Source organism: Vombatus ursinus, unplaced genomic scaffold (genome assembly GCF_900497805.2).
Source record: "Vombatus ursinus unplaced genomic scaffold, bare-nosed wombat genome assembly UNPS02014818.1, whole genome shotgun sequence".
In the NCBI taxonomy this organism is placed as follows: domain Eukaryota; kingdom Metazoa; phylum Chordata; class Mammalia; order Diprotodontia; family Vombatidae; genus Vombatus; species Vombatus ursinus.
Window position 1 is genome coordinate 49,124,406 of NW_020954596.1, and position 23,534 is coordinate 49,147,939.

The 23,534-nt window shown below is 34.5% G+C and overlaps 1 protein-coding gene across 4 annotated transcripts in view; it reads left to right on the forward strand.

The window, feature by feature from the left end:
* N4BP2 (NEDD4 binding protein 2) overlaps positions 1–22,848 on the forward strand; it is a 65,759-nt gene extending 42,911 nt beyond the window's left edge. For 3 of the 4 annotated variants that reach the window (XM_027836322.1, XM_027836323.1, XM_027836324.1), the window contains 9 exons: positions 147–232; positions 985–1,030; positions 2,421–2,614; positions 6,041–6,159; positions 7,460–7,598; positions 8,430–8,618; positions 12,739–12,907; positions 18,005–18,128; positions 19,393–22,848. In XM_027836322.1, coding sequence (XP_027692123.1) covers positions 147–232; positions 985–1,030; positions 2,421–2,614; positions 6,041–6,159; positions 7,460–7,598; positions 8,430–8,618; positions 12,739–12,907; positions 18,005–18,128; positions 19,393–19,438 — 1,112 coding nt within the window. In that variant the 3' untranslated portion in view covers positions 19,439–22,848. The remainder of the gene's footprint in view (positions 1–146; positions 233–984; positions 1,031–2,420; positions 2,615–6,040; positions 6,160–7,459; positions 7,599–8,429; positions 8,619–12,738; positions 12,908–18,004; positions 18,129–19,392) is intronic. The other variant, XM_027836325.1, reaches the window with a different exon arrangement.
* The last annotated feature ends 686 nt before the right edge of the window (positions 22,849–23,534 follow it).

The window sequence follows — 23,534 nt, forward strand, 5'->3', positions numbered from 1 at the left end:
AAAGCTTTTAATAATACCTTAAGTAGCTTTATGGTTTACACTAAGTTTATGATTCACAGGTAGCAGTCACTGACTCATTACTGGTTTGATATTTTTTTAAATAGGAAAAATAATTAGTATATTTTCTTTTTTTTTCCCTCCAAAAGGGTCTCTAACAGTTGAGGATTGTGTGGTTCATATAGATCTGAATCTGGCTAAAGTGATTCATGAGAAATGGAAAGAATCTATTATGGTTGGTAGGCCTCTTTCTTATGAAAAGTTAATTTTGTATCTATTTTGACTCTTTAGTTTCTATGCATTTTTATAAAATGACACATTGTAAATTAAGCATGAAAGAACACATGGATTTAGCCTACTGATTTTTCAGAGATGAATCAACATTTTTCTGGTAAGTCTTAGGGATTTTTTTTTATCTTTGTAATAATACATTGACCAGTTAATACCTTTAGAGATGAACTTGATGTAACAGTTTAGCCTCACAACTTGTGATTTTTTTTTTCCTTAAAAAAATAAAAAGGAAGGGGCAGCTAGGTGGTACAGTGGAGAGAGCACCGGCCCTGGAGTCAGGAAGACCTGAGTTCAAATCCAACCTCAGACGCTTGACGTTTACTAGTAGTGTGACCCTGGGCAAGTCACTTACCCCCATTGCCTAGCCAATAAATAAATAAATAGAAAGGAGCAATTTGTTACTCTTAGCATTAAAATTCACAGAGGCAATTTATTGAATTTAAAAATGTAGCACTTAAAATTCACCAGAGTAGCCATGTAAATGGAAAATATCTTTGGAATTTTTCTTATTTTTAAGATCGTTTATCATTTATATAGTTATTTATATGGATTTTTTAAATGCCCATTTTTCTCTTTTTATAAGGTTACTTCTTAAACAAAGCTTTGTTTATCCAGAGTCTAGTATTAGAGATTACATGAGAAAAATGCTTTATTTATTTTCATTAATGTTTTCTTTCATCCCCAAATTTTCTTTAGGAGCGACAAAGACAAGATGAAATATCACATGTTCTGCATACTAGAGGTAAAAATATTTTTATTTGAATAACCTTAAATTGCAATTCTCTTATGACTAAAAAGATTGAAACATTGTTTATCTTATTTTAAATAATATTTCACTTTTGCAATAATTACTACTTAGGGATTTTTCAGAAACATTAAAGTCAAAATATTTTTTAAAATTTAAAACTAACCGTCTTGAATAATGGTGAGATACCATTTTCATATTCCTAGACAAAACACTTAAAAACTCCTGTTATTAAAATTCTAGTTTTACCTTGATAGTAATTAGATTAACCACTTGTAGGAAAAGATGTCAAGATTAAAATAACATTGAATTTGTCATAAATAATTCAAGTCTTTAATTGAGGAATGTGATTGATATAAATGTATCATTTAATGTGCTTACTGAGAAGAAATTAAGAAATAAAAACAGTTCATAGATCTTACCATAAGCTAATCTAGCAGTCCTTGAGCCTTATTTAGTTTCAAGAAGTCTGTAGTACAAATGAACAAACCCTGGATTGACTTCTGTGACCTCATGATCTGCCAGTTGTTCACTCCATGCCCTTCCTTGGAGGATTTCTTAATCTCTTCCCTTTTGTCTAGAATGTGTTTTTTCTTCATTTTTGCTTCTGGCTGCATTTCAAGCTCAGTTTAGGCGTCTCCTCTAATGTCTTTTTTTTTTTTCCAACTCCCCTATTGTTGGTGTTGTTTCCCTCATCAAATTATATCATATTTACTAATCTGTGTATAATATTGAATCCCTCCATTCTTCCCCTCCCCCCAAAAGTAAGTTTCTTGTGGGCAGGAACTCTTGTTTTTGTCTTTGGCCCCAACATCTAGGACGGTGTTTGCACATATTAAATCCTAAATAAATGTTTGTTTTAAATTGAATTGAATGAAGACATGAGTCCTCTTCTCACATTCTAGTAGGGGAGAATAAGAAATGAACGCAAATAAATACAGCAAAGTAGAATGTGAATGTTTTATGGAAGTTCAAAGGGAGGTAGTGATCACTTCTCACTGAAGAGGATCCAAGGAAAGGAAGGTGGGCTTTCAGTGGGGGGTGGTGAGCAGCATTCTGTTACACGAAATTTTCAGGGAGTATTCATATTCATCCCTTTTACTGAAATTTTACATTTCTTCAAATAAATAGGGTATTAAAGAGGACTTGGTAACCTTTAGTAGAAACCTGTTAATTAATAACTTTATTTGAAATAATGGGACTGTTAGTACTTGTCATAAATACCAGTCCTGCATTCCCTTCCAAAGTTTTGAATATGTTCTTATATTTGCAGAGAATATTCTGAAAATTAAGCTGGAATTGCGCTTTCTTTGTCAACTACTCTTTGTGACTTTCCCTATTATGCTTAAGTTTTGAGAAAAATCAAACCAATTTGTTGCTTTTTAAGATACTTCTGTCGTTGGGCATTCAAATCCTGATACTCCTGAACAAAAGTCATCTCAACGAACAGGCAAAAAACCGAAGTGTCAAAATCCATCAGAAATGCCACTCTTCATGGATCATTGGAATACTCAGACTAAAAAAGTTTCACTTAGAGAAATAATGTCAGAAGAGATCGCCTTACAGGAAAAACATGATATGGTATGAATGTCAGAATAATAATTTAAACCATTATCTCAGATTACAGATATTTTTTGATAGGCATGTGTGGATGTGGGACAATTTATTTTTATAGTAATTGTTAACAATTTTTTGGTTTTACAGTTTATAGTCCTTATAACCTGGTGTGTTGGTTTATGAAGTAAGAGAATAAATTTTTTTTTTGTTGTTGTCCACTCTCAAAGCTGGAGTTTTTGACAGCCCTTCCTGAAGATAGTTTTTCTGACAACATTTCAGATCTCTAATTTAAAAAAAAAACCCTTTGTGTGGGGTTAAAAGAAATTTAATTTTACAAATGTTTGAGCTGTGCTTCCTTCATATTTATCTCTAGAGAAGTATGGGAACATGTTTAGGAGGAGTCAGCCTAAGAATTGAATTCTTAAAATATGAATTTTATTAAATCCTAAATTCCCTTTACTTTTAAGTTTTTATTTGTCTTTTTTTCATTTTTATTGTTAGAACTAATTAATATGAAGAGAACACAAATCCTAAGTTATGGTATTCTTTTTCAGAATTTGAAACAAAAAAATTAGATGTTGATTATACAACTCTTAGATATTTGTTTCACTTGCACAGCCCTCTACTAAGCTTCCCTTTCTTTCACATTCAATATATATTTATTAAATGACTGCTGTGTACAGGGCATTGCGTTTATCATTGGGAGCCAAAACAAAATTTAGAAGGACATAGGAAGGAGAATCAAGACAGGAGTTTGTGTGCAGTGTTTGATTTGTTTGTTTGTTTGTTTGTTTGTTTGCTTTTTTACTGCTTTTCTTCTGGTGTCCACTGTCATCTGAATTAGAAAAGTGGTTTGTTTTCATTTCAAATAATCTAAACATCCATCCTCTTACAGAATATCCCTTCATAGTAAGTAGTATTTCCTCAAGCAGCCATTTTGATTCATGCACGGTCAATTTAGACATTTATGTATTTTAATTAAAAAAAAAAGGGGGCCAAAAGCTTGGGCTACAAATTTTGTGATCTTTCATAAAAGCAGGAAAGTTGTTTTCGTTAAAACTTTTGTCTCCTTCACTGAGTAGGTTGTTCCTTGGTTTCAGGAACAGAGGCACGTTTGCCTTAGTTTAAAAAGCAGACACACAGGAGACCAGAGTGGTTCTGTGGAAATACTACTAGATCTTGTGGAAAGAGTACTAGATCTGGAGTAGTACACAGGCCTGTAGTTCAGATCCAGCCTCTGATAACAAAGTGTTTTTGTGACCTTGGGCAAGTCAGTTAATCTCAATACTAATTGGATGATAAAGGTTTGATCTTTGAGGTGTCCCATCCAATTCAAAATCTACAATCCTATGGTCTTTTCCTGAGATTTCGCTTACCACATTTTGCTCCAGTGTGACCTAGTCCTTGCTCTTGCAAAGAAATACTTTCTGTGTTATAAAGAAACAAAAAAATATTATTTTAACATGAACAAAATTGTTTAAAGGGTGCCATCATATTGGGTGATTAATGAAATTATTAATTTTAAATTCATTAGTGAGGTCAGTAATGCTGTGACCTAGGTGGTCATGTTGTCCAAAAAATGTTATTTTACCATAAGGTTAATTTAAAAACAGCATTATAATCTATATTAACAAATACCTAAGATGAAAATGGTTCCTTTTCTTTTCTAAAACTGCCCTCTTCTTCCACTCCTTGTGAATTCCAAACATGTTTATAGCTCTCCTTCAGCATGGAAGACACAATCTTAGTTGCTGGGAAAAGTAAGAAGATGAGTGAAACACAATTCTTGTCTTTGATAAGCTTGCAATATAGTAGAAGGCAACACTACTAAGTAAGATGCAAAGTTTGCTTATCTATTACAGGTACAAAGTGCTGTGAAAGCACTTAAGGAGGGAAATAATCACTTCTGTCTGTAAGGATCAAACATGTAAATTATTTTTTTTTGGACCTTGTGACTTTTTCTGGAATGTATATTTAGATAAGTCCTGGAGAAAAAGTCAGCCCAAAGAAAGCCAAAAGTCCTTTAGTTTTTGTTGATCAGTGTACTTTTCACATCAGTCCGTTTGATAACAAAGAATGAAGGATATGTATGACAGCGATGACAGTGATTGCTGTATTTTGGGATAGTAAGGAATAAGAGTAGGCAAAGGCAATATAATCCTCTACTAGCCCTTTGCACTTTCCAGACTAGGTCTCTTTGTACTTTTAGCCTTGGTAGCAGCAGTTATTTTTCCTCTTTAAGAATTCCCCAGGGAATAATTTTTCCTTCTATGCTCAAGAGAAATTAAATTAGACAACTACTGTGTTGCAGAGCACTGAGTTGTTGCTGTTGCTGAAATTACACAGATTTACCTTAAATATGTAACATATAGAACATTGATGGGTTTTTTTGGATGTAGTTTGTCTATAAAGCTCATTTGCCAGAAGTGGATTGAGTATCTTTTTATTCTGAAAAATAAAAAGCCAAAAAAAACCCATTTCCATACTATGAATCTGCATTTCATATACTATGTTTATTTTAAAAAATACACACATATTTGTATATCTTATGTGTGCGTATGTGTGTAGGGTGTGTTGTGTGATTCCTGCATGTTTCTTTTCAGCCTGTTTTTCTTGTCTGTGCTTGCTTATAAATTGTTCTCATCTATGCATTTTAAAAATTGTTAAGCTTACTCTTTGGCATCACTATGGCTAAACCCTCTCATCCTCCAAACCATACCCTCAATTAAAAACTGAGAAAGAAAGAGGGAAAAAAAAACCCTTGTAACAAATAAGCAAAACGAATCCACACAGTGACTATGTCAACAACTCTTTTGCTTTTTCTGCACTTAGAATAGCTAATTAGTAAGCACCTGTTTTGGGCATTGTACAGTCGCAAGACACTTTTGTGAACATTGTTTAATTTAAGTTCTTGTGTTCTTTTGATTAACAAAGTTAAGAAAGTTGATCTGTAAAACACGGGAGTCTAGATGGTCTCCTTAAGGTTTAGAAGTCCCTTCTACCTTGAGGTCAATGGTCCAAATGTGACTTCTGTCTAATAATTGTTATCCCTTGTTGGAGTAGCATAATTTTCGTAGCATTGCTTTGGAAACAAATTTAGTTTTGTAAAAATAGCTACAAAATATAATATCTAAAACAAGATGGAGTGTTTCCTCACCAGGAATTCCCTACAGTGTTGATATTACAGGTCTGGATACTGCCTCCCCACTAAGAAAAGGGAGAAAAGTACAACACAATTATTAAACTTGAAGGTGCTTATTTGTATATTCCACTCATTCAGGAGAAATGATAAAGATTGTGCAAGCATAGTTATATTCTCATATTAGTCATTATAATCTTTAATCAGCAGTAAAAAAAAAAAGTATTCCAATATAACAACCTGCTTCAAAATAGCTTTGCATTTAGATCAGTGCAATTAGCAGTCTGGCTAATTTTGTGTTTTTGGTTTAGAAACAGGTGCCACTTGTGTTTGAAAAAAATTGTGCTGCGAAATTGAAGGAGAAGCAACTCTTGAAGATGTTCCCAACCATTAACCAAAACTTTCTGATGGACATTTTCAAGGACAACAAGTGAGGGCTAAAATAATTTTTTTGTAACTCATGATGTAACCATACATAAAAGATATGCTTTAAAATTTTTATCTGTTAATATAATCTCAAAATTAAAATGGAAATTTAAATACATTTTAGTGTAGGGGATAGTATGGCCAGTTCTCACTGATTTGAAGAAATCTATAAAGCCTTACTTTATAATATAAACTATTAGAAAAAATTAGATGGATTCACATTATCTATATGTTAATTAAAAACAGTAGGCATATAATAACTAAAGAAAAAACCATTGATTTGGTCACAACATTGTTTTTTAAAACTTGATCTCAACTTGTTAAAGGTTAACTATGTACTCAGTGTTTGATTATTTGTACCAATAAATTCAATTGAGTAGTTGTGTTAAATGTTTGTGTCCTGCTGTGAAGGAAACAAGTATAGTGCAGTGTATGATTACAGAATGCTCTAGGAAAATTTGAGAAAGGAGAGAACACTTTCAGCTGGGTGATCAGAGGAAGATAGCACTCAGTAAAGCCAGGAAGGAAGAGAAAAATTTAGACAAGTGGAAATGGTGGAGTATATTTTAGGCATGGGGGATGACCAGTGCAAAATACTACATTTGGCATGTTGTGCTTGACAAACATCTACCAGAGATGCATGAAGTCAGCTTAGTTGAGCAATGGAACTATTCATCCGTCACCCTGCAACAAACTTTATAAGGAACCTTAGGAGAAGGGACATCCAAGGCCTGCAGTTTTAGAGTTGAGAGTTGCCATGGCCATATCTATTCCCTATAGACGTGCCTTGGTACCATCGTAATTTAATTTTGCATCAATCCCCACTCTGTATTTGTGGGTGAGCATATCCCATATTTTGTGGGAAATGCTTTGTGAGAACTATTTTTGGTATGCCATTTGAGTAAATGCTTTTGCTAAAGAGCTGAGCCTATTGGCTGATTCTTTAGGGGAAGCACACACTAGGAAGGATTCTTTAGCTACAGACTTAGCAGGATAACCACCCACAGGGTTACCCCTACAACCAAACTGCTGTTGCCAAAATAGGTTGGGGTGGTTAGCACAGAGGGATATTGCAACAAAGAATAGAAAAAGAAACAAAAGATAGATTGCTTTGTGTCACCTTCTGAAGCTTTTTTACCTTTGGCTTTGTGTTTGTTTATATACATGTGTTTATTATGATTGTACTTAATGTTTATGCTCTTCTGGTTCTGCTGATTGTGTTTTACAGGAAGATAATCTATTCTAATGCTTATTTTAAGTGTTATTTTCCCTTCAGTGATAGTATTTACATTTTAACTCCACAGCTACTGTTTAGAACAGACAGTGCAATTTCTGAATTGTGTCCTTGAAGCAGATCCTGTAAAAACTGTTGTAGCCCAAGAATTTGTTCATCAAAATGAAACTGCCTCTTCTTATAATACGCAGAAGTCTAAAGAGAAGAAGGTATAGTATGATCTGCCTTGGAGATGATGGCAAATTTATCAGATTCTTTCTTGCTTGCTTGCTGTAATGAATCTGTGATGTCGTGTGTGGAGAATCTTCCACAGATGTAGATCAGAACTTAAAGCCCTGTAGTAGTCTGGCCTGATTTCAGTGTGAATTTTTCAGAGGTAGATTTTCCTGAGATGGGGAAAACATTTTTTAGACACAGAGACAGACATAGATACAGATTTATTGAAGGTTAGAGATCTTTATGCTTAGAAGAATATAAGAAGGCAAAATGATGATTTTGAATTTGAAGTGAATTTTGTCTTGATAATTGTCAAGTGGAAGTGGTGGAATGCACTTTAGGCTTGGGGGGTAACTAATACAAAGTGTCGCACTTGGCACGTTTGTGTTTGGCAAACATCTGCCAGAGATGAAGGAAGTCACCTTAGTTGAGGAGCAGAACTACTGGTCCATCACCGAAAAGGACATTCAGGTTCTACAGTTCAGTAGTTGAGAGTTACCATGCAATTTTTAAAAATTTCTATTACTATATTTGTTTTTACATTGCCAATATTCTCCCTCTTTTCTTCCCCAAAGGACCATCCCATATAGCAAATCATGTTTTGGAAGGAAAAAAATCAGGACTAAAGGCATATTAGTGACTCTCATTTTCCAATTTACTACATAGATGAAGCTCAGGCACTGAAGACAGACTCAAAAGTTCTTTACTGTTTTCTGAACAGGAATGTGAAGAGCCAAGGAGTTTTTAACTAAAAGCTGTGTAAAGTTGAACTGTGTTTTCTCTTTTCCTTGTTGACTCACTGAGTGGTTTTCTTTTTTTTTTAGACAAAGAAATCCAAAGAGACAGAAGATATACCAAGTGATCCATCTTTCCAGGATTTTGAGTACCCTAAGTATGATGACTACAGAGCAGAGGCTGTCCTTCACCAGCAAAAGAGATTGGAATGCTACAGCAAGGCAAAAGAAGCTTATCGCATGGGGAAAAAAAATGTTGCCACCTTTTATGCACAGCAGGTAAAATGGACAATTACTTATTAGTGTTGGGGTTTTTTTAACTGTTGCTATTTTCTAACATATCTATCCTTTAAGCAAAAATATTTTTATATCACTAGTGTTAGAGTTCTGCTTCTGACTTGGGATGAGATGGTGGGACAAGAAGAGGGAAAAGAAAGAAGCACTTGAGTCAAAAATGGAGGAGAAGCAAATTGTCTCGGTGACTTGGAGAGGTTCATACTAGTGAAGTAGGTCAGAGCTTGAAATTTGTGGGAAAGAGAACAATTGCCAGGCTCAGACATTGGTCCAAATTTGATCTTTTGGTTGAAAGCAGGCCATAATCAAGGACCACTGGGGAGGATACAGTAAGGGAGCAGAACCTGAAGAGTAGGATAATGGGAAGGTAATTCACAAGATAAGGCAAACAAGCAAAGTGTAAGTGGAACAATTAGCAGGTAATTATTGATAGAGTGGATTTGTGGGTGACGTGAATTGGTGAGATTTATTGTGCTGGCTTAAGGCGATGTGGGGGTAGTTGTGGAGTTGTTGAGTCTAAGGGAAGGAAGTTAAGTAAAGAAGATACCTTATTTAGAGGTAATAATTTTGATTTAAAAAAAACCTTTTAGACCTTTTTCTTTTTAAGAAAGCTCAAAATTTCAACCATTATGGAGATTCAGAGAAATTTTGCAGTATCTTGAGTTGATGATGAGACTTTTGTATTTCTCCCTAATCTGAGTGATAGATAAAGTCATTTATCAATGACTTGATAAAGGAATAAGTGGTATGCTTGTCAAATTTGCAGGTAAGGTATGCTGGCAGGGGTAACTAAGACATGATGACAGAGTTGGGAATAAAGATCTTGACAGACAAGAGCATTAGGTTGAATCTATTAATATGAAATTCACTAGGAATAAATACAAAGTCTTTCATGTTGTTACAAAAAGTCATTTTCATAAATATAAGATGGACTGACTTGATTAGACAGGAGTTCTGAAAAACAATCCTAGTTTTAGGAGACTACAAGCTCAATATAATGATAAAAACTGACATTTGTACAGGGCTTTAAGGTGTACTAAGTGCTTTACAATTATCACATTTGATCCTCACAATCCTGGGAAGTAGGTGCTTTTATTATCCCTATTTTACAGATGAGGAAACTGAGACAGAGGATAAATGACTTAACCAGGGTCACATAGTGTCTGAGGTTGGAATTGAATTCAGGTCTCCTGACTCTAAAGTCCTTCACTCTGTGAATGTGATATGGCATCTAGCAATGCTAATATGATAATGGAGGTCCCACTGTACTCTTCACCTGTTAGGCCTCTTCTGTCATTTCTGAATACCATTGTTTAATAAGGACGTTGATAAGCTCAACGTTGAGAGTGTTCTGAGGAGGGCAGTTAGGGTGCTGAAGGGTTGGTCAAAGGAACTGAGCATGCTTAGCCTGGAGAAGAGGAGACTCAGAAGGGACGTGATAGCTTTCTGTTTGAAGGGCCATCCTGTGGTGGAGAGATAAGATTTATTCGGTTTGGTCCCAAGGGCTGAAACCAGGAGCAATAGCGAGTGGTTGAAAAGAGGGCAACTGAGGTTTCATGTCATCAGGAACTTCTTAACAATTTGAGCTGTCCAGGAGAGGAATATGGCTACCTGGAGAGATAGGTGACCCTCTGTGTCCAGAGTATGTAGGTATATTATAGTGGGGATTTCATTTGTTTATAGGTTGAACTGCGTAATTCTGGAAGTTATTTACATAGTCAGAAGGCTATAAATAAAATGTTGTTTGGTTGTTTCAGTCATGTCTGACTCTTCATGACCCCATTTGGGGATTTCTTGGCAAAGATACTGGAGTGGTTTGTCATTTCCTTCTCCAGCTCATTTTACAGGTGAGGAAACTGAAGCAAATAGGGTAAATGTGCCCAGGGCCACATAGGTAGTAAGTGTCTGGCACCAGATTTGACCTCGGACCCTGTGCTGTGCCACCTGCCTGCTCAAGAGTTTGTTGTTTAGACATTTTAGTTGTGCCTGACTTTTCATGACCTCATTTGAGGTTTTCTTGGCAAAGATACTGGAGTGGTTTGCCATTTCCTTCTTTACTTCATTTTACAGATAAGGAAATTGAGGCAAACAGGGTTAAGTGGCTTGCCCAGGATCACACAGCTAGTTAGTGTCTAAGATCAGAATTGAACTGAGGTCCTCCTGACTCCAGGTCTTCTGCTATATCCACTGTGCCACTTAGGTGTCTACAAATAAAATAAGTATCATCTTATCAATGCCTGAGTATTTAATCTACTTTAAAATGGTTAGTGTGTAGATTTTTTTTTTGTTTGAATGCTTTTCTATTTTAGATCTTGATCTATTGATATTTATTCTGAAAACAATTAACATTAATAAATGTTTATTTAAAGTTGGATATTATTGCCATTTATGTAATATTTTGTTGAGTTCTTAATGATGTAACTATATGACTTACTTAAAAGTTCCCACAAAATCCTTACCTCATTTTCCAGGAGCCGAAAGTTGCAACTAATCCCCTAATATGAGAAGCTTTTGATATGTAATTTGGTTGGGGAGGAGAGGTTATGGCAGCAACACTCATTGTTTGGTTGTTCTAGTGGCCTGGGGCTTTTTTTCTTATTTGAATTGTTTTTATATCAGCTACATTTCCCAAGATAACTTTCCCTCTTGCCCTCTCAAAGAGCCATCCTTTATAGCAAAGAATAAGAAAGTGGAGGAGAAAAGATTCAGCAAAAGTAATCAACATTAAACCAAGTTTAATTTTGCAGTGTTCCAAACCCATAGCCATCTACCTCTACAAAGAAAGGAGATACTGTCTCATTGTTCTTCCCTTGGACCAAGCTTTTCATGGCATTCAATTTCTATTTTTGTTTTATTTATCTATCCATTTATATTGTTGTATTTATTATGTATAATTTTTCTGTATCTGCCTACTTTATTTTGCATCAGTACATAGTAATAGCCTCCCTGTAAGTCTTATCTGTTCTTCAAATTGGTTATTTTTACAGCACAATGATAATCCATTTAATACATGTGTCACAATTTTGGGCATCAACTTTGTTTTCAGTTCTTTCACTACTACAGAAAGTGCTTCTATTAATTATTTTGTTTATGGGACCTTTTTATCACTAACATGGCACCTCAAATATGTCAGTGTGGACATTTTGGTCAGTTTCTTAGCTTAATTCCAAATTGATTTCCATAATGGTTGATCAGTCCATAGCTTCACCAACAGTGCATTATTGTGCTTGTCTTTCTTCTCCACCATTAACTATTCCCATCTTCTGTCTTCTTTGCCCAGTTGTTGGGTATAAATTGAAGGCTCGGAATTGTTTTGATTGAATTTCTCTTATTTGTGATTAGGAGCAATCTTTCACGTGGTTGTTAAGAGTTTGTGGTTTTTTCAGTTATTTTTTTTTTTTATATCCTTTGAACCCTTAAACATTAGGGAATGACTTTTGGTCTTATATATTTGCTGTTAGTTCCCTATATATCTTGGATATTAAATCCATCAGAAGCATGGCATAGTGGTACATAAAGAGCTTCTTAGGCTTGCCAGGAAGACTATTTTGACTTTGATGATTGCTTCTAACCATCTTTAGGTTAAGAGTTCTCTCCTTGGCCATAATTGTAAAAGTTGCCTTATTTGTTTTGTTACAATGATAGGACTTTTACTGTTCAAGTTACATACCCATTTTGAGCTAATTGTGGTATATGGTATAAGATATTCTAAACATAATTTCTAGAACACTGCTCTCTAGTTTTTGTAACAGTTCTTGTCAAAATTCCCTAAGTAATTTTTGTTCTGCTTATCAAGCACTGTAATATCAGTGAATATTAAATACGAAAATTGAGGCAGATACTAATCTTCAATCCATGAATATTAGCATCTCTTTTTAAAAAGCATTTCTTGTTGCAGCCATAGCCTCCTATTCATTTTACCCATTGATTCTCTGATAAATATCTGTGTATATGGAGGCCTATATAGTATTTTTAATTTTACCTTCATCCGTCTTGCTCCTGTGTGGGCAGCCTTTTCTTATGGGTCCTATTAATCTTTTTCATTATGTATTGCTAAGCAGAAAAAAGTCATTCATCTCAACTGGTGATATATTTATAATTAAAGGGTAGTCTCCATGAGGAGAAGATGAGAGAAGCCAACCATCTTGCTGCTGTGGAGATATTTGAGAAAGTCAATGCATCCCTACTACCGCAGAATGTTTTGGACCTACATGGACTCCACGTAGATGAAGCCATAAATCATTTAATAACTGTATTGCAACAAAAAGCTGAAGGTAAATATTTAGTAATCTCTTTTCAAAAAGATGTTGATTTTCTTATTTTTACATATTCATGGAGGTGTTAGAGAGTCTGTATGCTGATGATCACTAAATGGTATATAAATAAAGTTTATGTTACTTTATTTAATGGCTCCCTTTTGAAAAATAGTTCTTTTCAGCATGCATGGAAATATTTCCTTCTCTTTTTATTTCTGCCTCTCATTTCTTGCATTTCATATCTGTTCTAGTCCAGTATTTCTTAATGTCAGGCCACCTATAAATCTGATAATTCTATGACTTGAAAAGAACTTTCAGAAATCTCACCGATCTTTGGTGTAGTGGAAATGAAAAGGACATGGACACTATTACTGAAAATTACAAAGTTGTCACAAAAACCATTTTGGGAAAACTCAAGTCATTAAGGCATAGCTCTATAACAAGCTGTGCATTTCATCTTCCTGCTTATGTGACTTTGACTTAAGTAAATGAAGCAACCTGGTTAGGCCGAACTTTTCCTAGGAATTCAGGTAAGGTGTCAGATAACTATTCTTGCTCTCTTGTGTTTCTGCCCTCAGGCAGAAACCCTAATCTACATATGCCCCAGTGAGTCAGGTGGTACATGACTAAATCTGATAATCAGCCTCTTAGCACAGCTCAGTCTGCTGGGGCTCATCCTGTGTGTGTGAAGTGGGGTATTGATCCTGGGCTCACTGGGATGGGATGTTTCTCCTAGAGCAGGGCTTAGAGAAAAGTTAAGGCTCCACACATCTTAGTTTCACTCATTTTCCCAGAGGTTCTCAATGATTTCTTATACTTAATTCCCTTGATTACTACTTTAATCTTCTGGTGGATCTTCCAAAGACTCAACATATTCCCTTACTTTTTCGATGCCCAAACCAAATATTTGTTCATTCCAAATGTTTGATCTACCCTTTCTGGTTCAAGACACTCAGGTCATTTTCCAACTTCCAGAAATGGCCAAATGCTACCCCCTCTTTTCTTATTTCCTTAAGTAAGAGCATAAGTGTCATAGCTGTTTGATCCCAGGAGTGACCTTAGCATCTAAAGAGGGATCAGGTCACAGGCAAGACCTGGGCTATGCAGAGAACTGTCTAGGTGGCAACCCCAACCAAGGATTCCAATTCAAACACTGACTGAGGGGCTAGGTGACTTGTCGCTACTCACACAATTTTCAATTAATAATTGATTTTAAATTAATCTGTCCTCTTTTTTTACCTCTTTCCTTTTAGTTGATCAAATAAAAAAAAATTTAAGCCCATAGTTGCATAATTTGGCAAAACCAATCCCCATGTTAGCCATGTTCAAAAATGTATCTCTCTCTTGGCATTTTAAGTTCATTACCACTTTATCAGGAGGTGAGTGTTCTTTTAGAGTTATCATTAGACTTACTCTTTTGGATTATAATTGCATTGATCAGAGTTCTAAAGCCTTTCAAAGTTGTTTTTCACTGTGATATTATCTGAATAAATTGTTCTACATCCTACATCATCAGTTCATAGAGGTTTTCCCATTTAGCTCTCAGATTGTTCATTTCATCATTTCTATGGCCCAATAATATTCCATTGTGTTCATAATCCACAATTTCTTTAGTCATTTCCCAATAGGAGAATTCCTTTAGTTCCCCTTTAATTTCCAATTTTTGGCCATCATGAAAAGACTTGCTTATAAATATATTTGTACTCATAGATTCTTTTCATCTTTTTTTGATTTATTTTGAAAGATAGTCCTAGTAGTGGTATAGTTGGGTCAAAGAAAATAGTTATAAATTGTTTTTAAGAATGGCTGGGTGAATTCATGGCTTCCCCAGCAATATACAAGTGCTTGTTTCCCCAAAATTCCTTCAGCATTTGCCATTTTCTTCTTTTGTCATCTTTGTCAGTCTGCTAGGTGTGAGGTGGAGTCTTTAAGTTCTGATTTACATTTCTCAAATTATTAGTGATTTGGAGCACTTTTAATATGATTTATTGATATCCTGGATTTCTTCCTTTGAAAACTGCCAGTTCATATCAATTGGGACATAGTTCTTATTCTTATAATTCAAAATAACTTTTTGTAGAAAATAGTAATACCACTTAGGTAAATTGGATTAAGAATTTTTTTTTTGAGCCCAAAGAATTTTCAACAATGTCTTGTAAAAATTCTGGAAGGAGAGCGCTGTTTGAATGTCACAGGTGTCTTTTTTTCTCTTCTGTTCTTCATTTTAATCTGTGACTTTGATGATGAGTATGTTTGAAGGCACAGGATTGATCAGGACAGAATCAAAACTCAAAATTTATAATCATTAAAATTCTTGATAAGGAAGGGGAAGACAAAAGCATTAAGAGAAAAGGTAGGCTGGAATCCGTAACTTAAACTTGCATAGGGTTAGTCAGCCCAGAATGTATGGGAATCTCTTAAGGATGAGGTTCTGAAGATGTAAGCAGAAACAATTTCAGTAAGGGAGAGAAAGAACTGTCAGTAGAGAATCATGTGGCTAAGCAAGGAACTCATTAATAATGTGTAGATGATGGAAGCAAGGAGAAGGTAATGAAGGATAAGTGTCAAAAGCCCTAATGTTCAGAATGAGCTTGAGAAAACAGAACAACAATAACACTAGAAACAATGACTACAGTAGTTTAAATGGAAAAAACAAATCAATCAAGTGAATGTGGCAATATTACAAGTACTTTCAAGCATGACTTGGATAAAGAGATATGAGAAAACACTGCCACCCCATTCCTTTACAGTGTGAAGTCTTTGGGTGTGGAATAATAAATATATTTTCAGGCTTTTTTAAGAAAGATCATGAATGAAGGAGTCATAGAACTGTCCCCAGATTTTTTTTATACAAGTGAAGTAAAAACCTATGGATTATAAAACAGTGAAATGAACTTCAATTTTTGGCTAAATTCTAGAATATTATTAAGGAGGTGGTTTATGAACATTAAGAAAAGTATGCTACTGATCATAGAATCATATCTGGAGCTGGAAGAGGCCTCAGTTCATCTAGTCCAACCTGTTCATTTTATAAATGAGGAAACAGGCCCAAAGAAGATAAATACTTACCCAAGGAGTATATTAAATAGAAGAGTGACGTGGTCAGACCTTTGCTTTTAGAAAATCACTTTGGCAGTTCTTTGGGGTTCTGGGGAGGATGAATGGGGTAGAGACAATCTTGAGAGAGAGGCTTCTAAGTTAGGGAAACTATGTTATAACTTAATAAATATTTGTTGATTGGGACTGTTTTTTTTTTTTGAAGTATTGAAAAGTCATTGAAAGGAGTCCTAGATTTGGAATTAGAAGACCTGGGTTCAATTCGGACACATGTTGCCTGTGATCGTGGACAAATTAACCTTTCAGAGCCTTGAATTTCTCATCCTTAAAAATGACAGTTAGACTAAAAGTCTCTTCTAATTCTAAATCTAAGATCTTGTTATAGATAGTTTTGTTTTTTAAAACTGGATCTCTCTCTCCCAGTATGAAAGTACAGGGCTTATTTCCACTACTGATTCCTTAGGCAAGTAAGACTCATAAGAAAATAGTGAGTGGATTGAACTGAAAAAAAATGTGAAATTCACAACTTGAGAAATTCACATACATTTGCCTCTTAGTGCAACTCACTCAGTACTGTAATGATCTAGAAAAACTGGTTCAGAAAAACAAATGATTTCAGTTTTGATCTCCATGCCTGAAGTTCACTCTCCCCAACCTCTGCCCCTTGGAATCCTTAGTTTCCTTTAAGAATCAGTTAGCTCAGGTGCTACTTTCTACATGAAACATGTCCCAATCCATTTCCTCTCTCCCCTTCTCTTCCCACCTTCTTCCTTCAGGCTACTAATTTTATTACCTACATCCGTCTGTCCTGTCCATCCATATGTCCGTCTACCCTGACTACTTTGTAAGCTCCCTAAAGTCAGGAATTGTTCCACTTCTGTTTCTGTGTCCCAGGCACCTGGTACAATATCTGGCACATAATAGACACTTAACTTGATTGAATCTTAGAAGTATAGGCTCTATAATCAGTCAGCTAAGCATTTCTTTCTACCATGAAAGCAAGAGGGGAAAGGGCATACTTGCTTCATCAGAAGATGAAAGTAGACCAAGGAAGAATATGACAAAACACCAAATACCCAGAGTAGGCTGAACCCTGGGGGAATGGAGTCATTTAGTTCCGGTCTACTTGTCCCAGTGTTGTGGGAGTGGGAAAGGAAGTCAGTTTGGGTATATTCCTAGTAAATAAAGAGATAGAGATAGGGGCTGGACTTGTGATTTAATTGGTATAGATAACCCCAAGGTGAGCTAGGTGGCATAATGGATAGAGCTCTAGGCTTGGAGTCAGGAAGACCTGAGTTCAAATCCAGCTCAGACATTTATTAACTGTGTAACCTTGGGCAAGTCATTTCATCTTTGTTTGCGTCAGTTTCCTCATGTTTAAAATAGCAATAATAGCACTTGCCCACAGGGTTATTGTGAGGAACAATGAGATAATAATTATAAGGCGCTTAGCACAGTGCCTGGAACATACTGCTATATAAACATTAGCTGTTATTATTCTACTAAACATGATTTAGCGCATAAAGGGCTGGTCTTAAAGCTGGAAAGACTTGGATTCAGGTCCTGTATCTGACACATATTGACTCCCTCTGAGCAAGTCACTTGACTCTTCTCAGTGGTCTAGCTAATCAGATTCAGTCTCCTGCCTCAGTCCTTACATTCCTGGAATATGCTATAAATCCATTTGTTGTTGCTGATGAGGCATTTCAGCTGTGTCCAACTCTTTGTGACCCCATTTGGGATTTTTAACAGGTATTGACAGTGTTTCTAAGTGATGCTCCTCTCTTCAGAGCAGAGGGTGATATGAGAGGATTTAAGGAGGGATATGGAATTACCTCTCCATTCTTCAGTCCTTTATTCTTCGAGTGAGTTTGAAGATTCACTATACCTGGAGTTTGGCTAAAACATGCATTTTTAATGCATTTTTTTGGTTTTGTTGGGTTATTACATCTGTCAGTCATTGTGGAAACAATTTTTAGATATGTAGGTGTAGATCTGTTATATGTCAAGACCTCCCCTGTAAGAGTGAATTTTAACAGCTGTAATTCCTTTTGTAAGAGCATAAGCAGAATGGTGGTAAACCGTATCTCTCTGTCATTACGGGAAGAGGAAACCATAGCCAGGGAGGAGTTGCTCGAATCAAACCAGCAGTCATTAAATACCTCACAAGCCACAACTTCAGGTGAGCTTAGATTTCTGTTACAGATAATGAAACTTGCATATATAATGAGGTAAACACTGGTGTTTGTTCAAAACAGGTTCTTGTAATAGTACATTGAAACTAACTATACTAATCCTGTTGCAGTATTTCGTGCCACAAATCGTGCACATGAATAAGGATAGGAGTTTATATGTGTTTATATTTCATTGCAATTCCATTTCTAGCCATAGTAAGAATTTTAAAAAGAATACAGATATTGTGCCTCATACTAATCAGGTAGGTTGTAATCTTTTGAAAGTTCAGAGAAAGATTTTTACTAGAGAAATGTTTTCTAAAATGAAAAATTAAGATTATACATCACAATATAGATTTGCTATTTGCTTTCCCTGCATTTTGAAGGTCACATATTACTTGATGACTAAAATGATGAAAAAAGATGAAAATATCTATTGAAGACAAATTTGTAGATTAGCACATTCATCAGTGTGGTATAATTGTCATGATTACTTCTTTGTAATAAAAATGCCATATTTGTACTAAATAATATAAAAACATTCATTCTGAGGGTGAGAAGTAATATTTCAGAATTAATTTTGGAAAAGGAGTCATCCATCCAATACATAGTATCATTAATTAGGAATCTCTTTTACTGACTAATGTTACTGTTTACTTTTCTGTTGAACAAAGTTCAAGTTCAGCAGGACCTGAGGACTTTATTACTATTACTTTTGTCTTCCTGCTGGCATTGAGTTTTCATGAGCGACTTCTTTTGAGGACTGACTTACCTCTTACTTTCAGACAGTCTGACTACAGATAGCAATGAACTTATCCTTAAGAAAACAGGTATCTGTTTCTTCCTGAATTTAGAGGTATAATTTAGGTCTGGTAGTTGAGAAAGTAGGACTTAACAGGTATTCAGGTAGAGATGCTACTCCTGTTTCTGAATTGTATTTAATTTGACATTAAATTAGAAGAAGTGATAGCAAAGTCAGAGTTAGTGATCTTAAAATCACAGAATTTGAGGACTTGAAAGGAACCTTAAAAGTCATCTAGTTCTTCACCTTTTACATAGAAGGAAAATATCCCGTGTATGGCAGAACATGGAGTTGACTCTGACACCTCTGGAGTTGACTCCTCGACACGTTGTTTGAGGTTCTTTCTACTGTATCATGCTTATACTCTTAAGATGTTGAATGGAGGTACTTTGAGATGAAGTTGATAAGGGTATATTTTTTAAAGTCTATTATAAAGCTGTATTTTGAATCTATTCCTTCTTGTTTTACAGGTTCTCTGAAATTAAACCAGGGTGCTTGAAAGTTATACTAAAGTAAACAGCTGATTTTTTGTTGTTGTTAAAACTTGTACTGAAACATTTGCAGCAATTGAAATTGACTTTGCGGTTATACAAATATTTCCTTGGGAATACTTTCCACTTTTACAGCAAAATAATTTGTGATGTTTTTCAGAACTTGAAAGAATCTTACTTTTTTACTAAGTCTAATGCCAAATATATTGCCTATCAAAGATGAAAAAATACAGCATACTTATTGATAACACAATTTTAAAGAAAGCTATGATTGATTACCATTTAAAAGTTTGATGCCCCCCTCAATTCTACTTTCAGATAGAAAATAAAAACTTTGTATTGCTATTTTAACATTTACAAAATATCTATAGATTTCCATGTAGTATGGAGAGTACTAGAAGGTATGGTTCTTGCCTATCAAAATCTTGTTTTAAAAAACAAAACAAAACAAAATGACAGCAAACATATTTGAATTTGACACACAAATCAAACATCTTATTAGTTGTCATTTTATCCTTCTAGATACCAAGAGGGATAAAAGGGACTGCTGGAGTTTTTTTTTTCCTTGATTTGTGGGACCTCTCTTGCCTTTTTCCTGTGTATGCCATGGGTGAAGAGAGGGTGAGTAGATAGGTAGATAGGGACCCCTCCCACCAGTCTTACTCATGCTCTCCTCTGCACTTATTTTGATAAAGGCAGGAACATTTAAAGAAATGTTTAGATAGACCATGTCATTGGGACATATTCTTTGTTGTTTAAATAAAACAGGCCCCTTAAATATAGTATCTTCATTCAATATAAGTATCTTCATTTATGTTTGATATGGGTAATGTCTAAATTGTAGTAGATTGAAATCCTGTTATCCAGCATAGATTTAGAAGACATTCTTAACTCTAATTTAAAAGAAAACCTTAAAGTTAAAGTTTTAACCATATTAAACATAATCCTCAATGTTTTCTCAAAGGAAAATTCCATAGATTTGCTCTGCTCGGTGGACTAGTTGTATATATATACTTTTGTTTCTTTGTAATTATTTTCCATTATGCTGCTTTACAATTTTGAGCTGAGAAAATTTTAATGTAATTTTCCTTATGGGATTGACCCCCCATTATAACATCTTTAAAAAATTATTGTAGCATAATATATAGGTTTGTTGTTTTAAAAATATAGAATAAATTTTTATATTTTGGGGGGAAGAGAGTTTGACTCTAAAAGGTAGAAGATATTTTCCACATTTATTTAGCAAACTAATTTTTTAGCTTAAAATATGAGATCAGAAATTCAGGAATCATCTTTCAGGTACTATTTTACTGTAAGAAGTTCCCAAAATTTATAACTATGTCTCCAAAAAGAAGATACATTTTAATAAAAACAGATCCCAGGAGCATCTTGAAGTATTTTTTTAAGAAAAAATACACGTACTAAATGCATGCTTTTTAAAGGGAAACCTTACTTGTGAAGTTGTATTTTCAGGAAAAAAAATCTGAGTTTATGTACAGTACAAGAAACATTTTTAGTAGTTGCTGCTAAAGTATTTTTCACATAATTACATTTTAAACAGTTTTATAATTTGTTCAAATCTAAGGAAATATTGATAATTTGGCTTATGGTCTTTGTCCTATGTAAAGAGCTGTATGTGTAAAAATAAAACCTAACTTTTTCCATAATTACTGCAAAAGTGTGATTGTTAACAGAAGCAACAATCTATGTATGTTAATAAGAAAGTTTAAGAGGTGTCTTAAAAATTTTAATTGAGATATACAGCCAACTGAGTACTGGAGCATATGAAGCTTTCCGCTCAGTTCCTCAATTTTCGTATTAGGAGACCCAGTGACAAAATAACTTAGTTGATCACTTGAGTTGGAATTATTCTACTATGTCTTCACCATGAGTAGGGGTGTGGACAAAATGATCTAAAGGCCACCTAATATATTGAAGTAAAAACCAAATTGTTAGTACCTTGGGGTTGTACATTGGTAGCTTGAATCTAATACCTTATTTTTGGTAAAGATGTTGGGTTTGTTTTTTTTTTTCTTGATTATTGAAAATGCACCATGAAGTTTTTGATCATTGATGGTTTATCCATAAAAATATTTTTATTCCAAACTTATGCCATTTCTCCAATCCTCACTCTCTCCCTCTGGCACACTTTTGAACAACCTCTCTTACAGTTGATGTGTGCTCAGGAAACAAAAGTTTAATTAACTTAGGCAAAACATAATTAGGGAAAAAAAATTACTTTTCCCTTCCAGTCATAAAGTGCATGCCAAAGAGAATCAATTTGGGGATGATCTGCTGTTTTATGTGTTGGTTTATCTGTGCCACAGTTTATTGACTGTCTTTAAAAATTCATTTTGTATTTGGTTACATATAGAAGATTTCATCATTGAGTGTAACCTTTACCAATATTTAACAAGAAATAGAGGATAGAAATGATTTTTTAAAAATGGAAAGAACTGACAGGATATTTTAGAGTATTTATTTTGCTTTTTTTTCCCCAAGTGAGAAATGATTGCATGTTTTATCAGAATTTTTCACCATTGCATGTTTGCCTATGTATTTGTTGTTTTTAGAGCTTTCCCTTGCTGTTAAGTTTGTTGCTCAGGTTGGTAGAATTATAATTTCTTTTAAAAATAGAGTTTGTATAGATTATGTGAGTGCATCATAGGAGTTGTAAAACATTCTGAAGGCATAGCTTGTGATTTCTTTCTGATAGTCTTTTTTAATTTAAGTCTTTCCTATGGTTGGCCACAGTGATGGTAGCAAATTTTTGAGGTGGTGGAAACTGGAAACCTTTGAAACTCAGGAAATTGCTCCGACAATGTTCTGCATGATCTAAATTTATGAAAGTGACCACAAAAATATGGTATGCTTTTTCCTATGTGCTTTTCGTTGGATATGGTTCTTGTGCATTAATACATCTGTTTTGCTTTGTGATGGGGGTAAAATTTAATAACTATTGTACAGTGGCTTAATCTTTGTTTATCTTTATTTACATGGTGAAAAAATAGACCTAAATGTTTGTATGGTATAAAGTGTCATTAAAAGATCTAATAAGAGTCTACATAGTCTATGTTAATGGTGCTTGTATATCCTTTAAATGTAATTCAGGTTCACAGAGTATTAACACAGAATTAATGAAGAACAAGACTAGAACCACGTCAGTATCTCAACCTTTGTATGCCTTCATGTTGGTTGCCAAGTTTTGTTTTCATTCTTCTAAACATGAACTTTGGATTCTGTGTCAAGTAATGAGCCTGCTATTGATGAGTAATTGAAATAACTGTGAAAATTCTCATTGAAATACAACATTGCAGCTAAGGTTATTAATATCAGTTCATTGGAGAACATAATTTAATTTTTCAGGCAGTATATCAGAAACTGTATTATAGAGAAAAGTGTAATTTTGTTGTTAACTATGTAATTTTTTAATTGAAAGACTTTTTATAATTTTGCTTTTAAAATTTCTATTGAAAAGAATTTGCAAATTGTACATCTAGTTTAATAAAGTACTTTAAACACAAACCTATGTGTGATAGGCTTTTCTTGGCCAGACTAATGACCTTCTTAAGTAATTCAAAGTCTAGTCAATAGGTATTCATTAAGCACCTGCTTTGTGCCAGGCATTGTGCTATGTACCATGGGGATACTAGTTAAAAAAAAAATGAAACAATCTCTATTTGCAAGGAGCTTATGCTAATGGGGGAGATAATAAGTATTTATATAAATATATCTTGCATGAATATAAAGTGAATAAATGTAAATATATACAAAGAGCTCAATTTAACAGTTGGGGCATCAGAAAAGATTTCAAGGAGAAGATGGAGCTTTAATAGACTTTTAAAAGAAGGGCTGTCCTCTGAGGTGATGTTAAGATGGTCGGGCACCACTCCAGGCATGTGGGAAGGCCAGTGTCAAGGGACAGAAATAGATGGAAAATGGAGTGCTGGGGGGTTTTTCCACACTTAGTATATTTTATTTTTTCCAATTACATGTAAAGATAATTTTCAACATTCACTTTTATAAGATTTTGAGTTCTAAATTTTTTTCTTCCTCCCTCCTCTCCCCTTCCCTTCCCCAAGTTGGCAAGCAATCTGATATAGGCTATACATGTACAATCA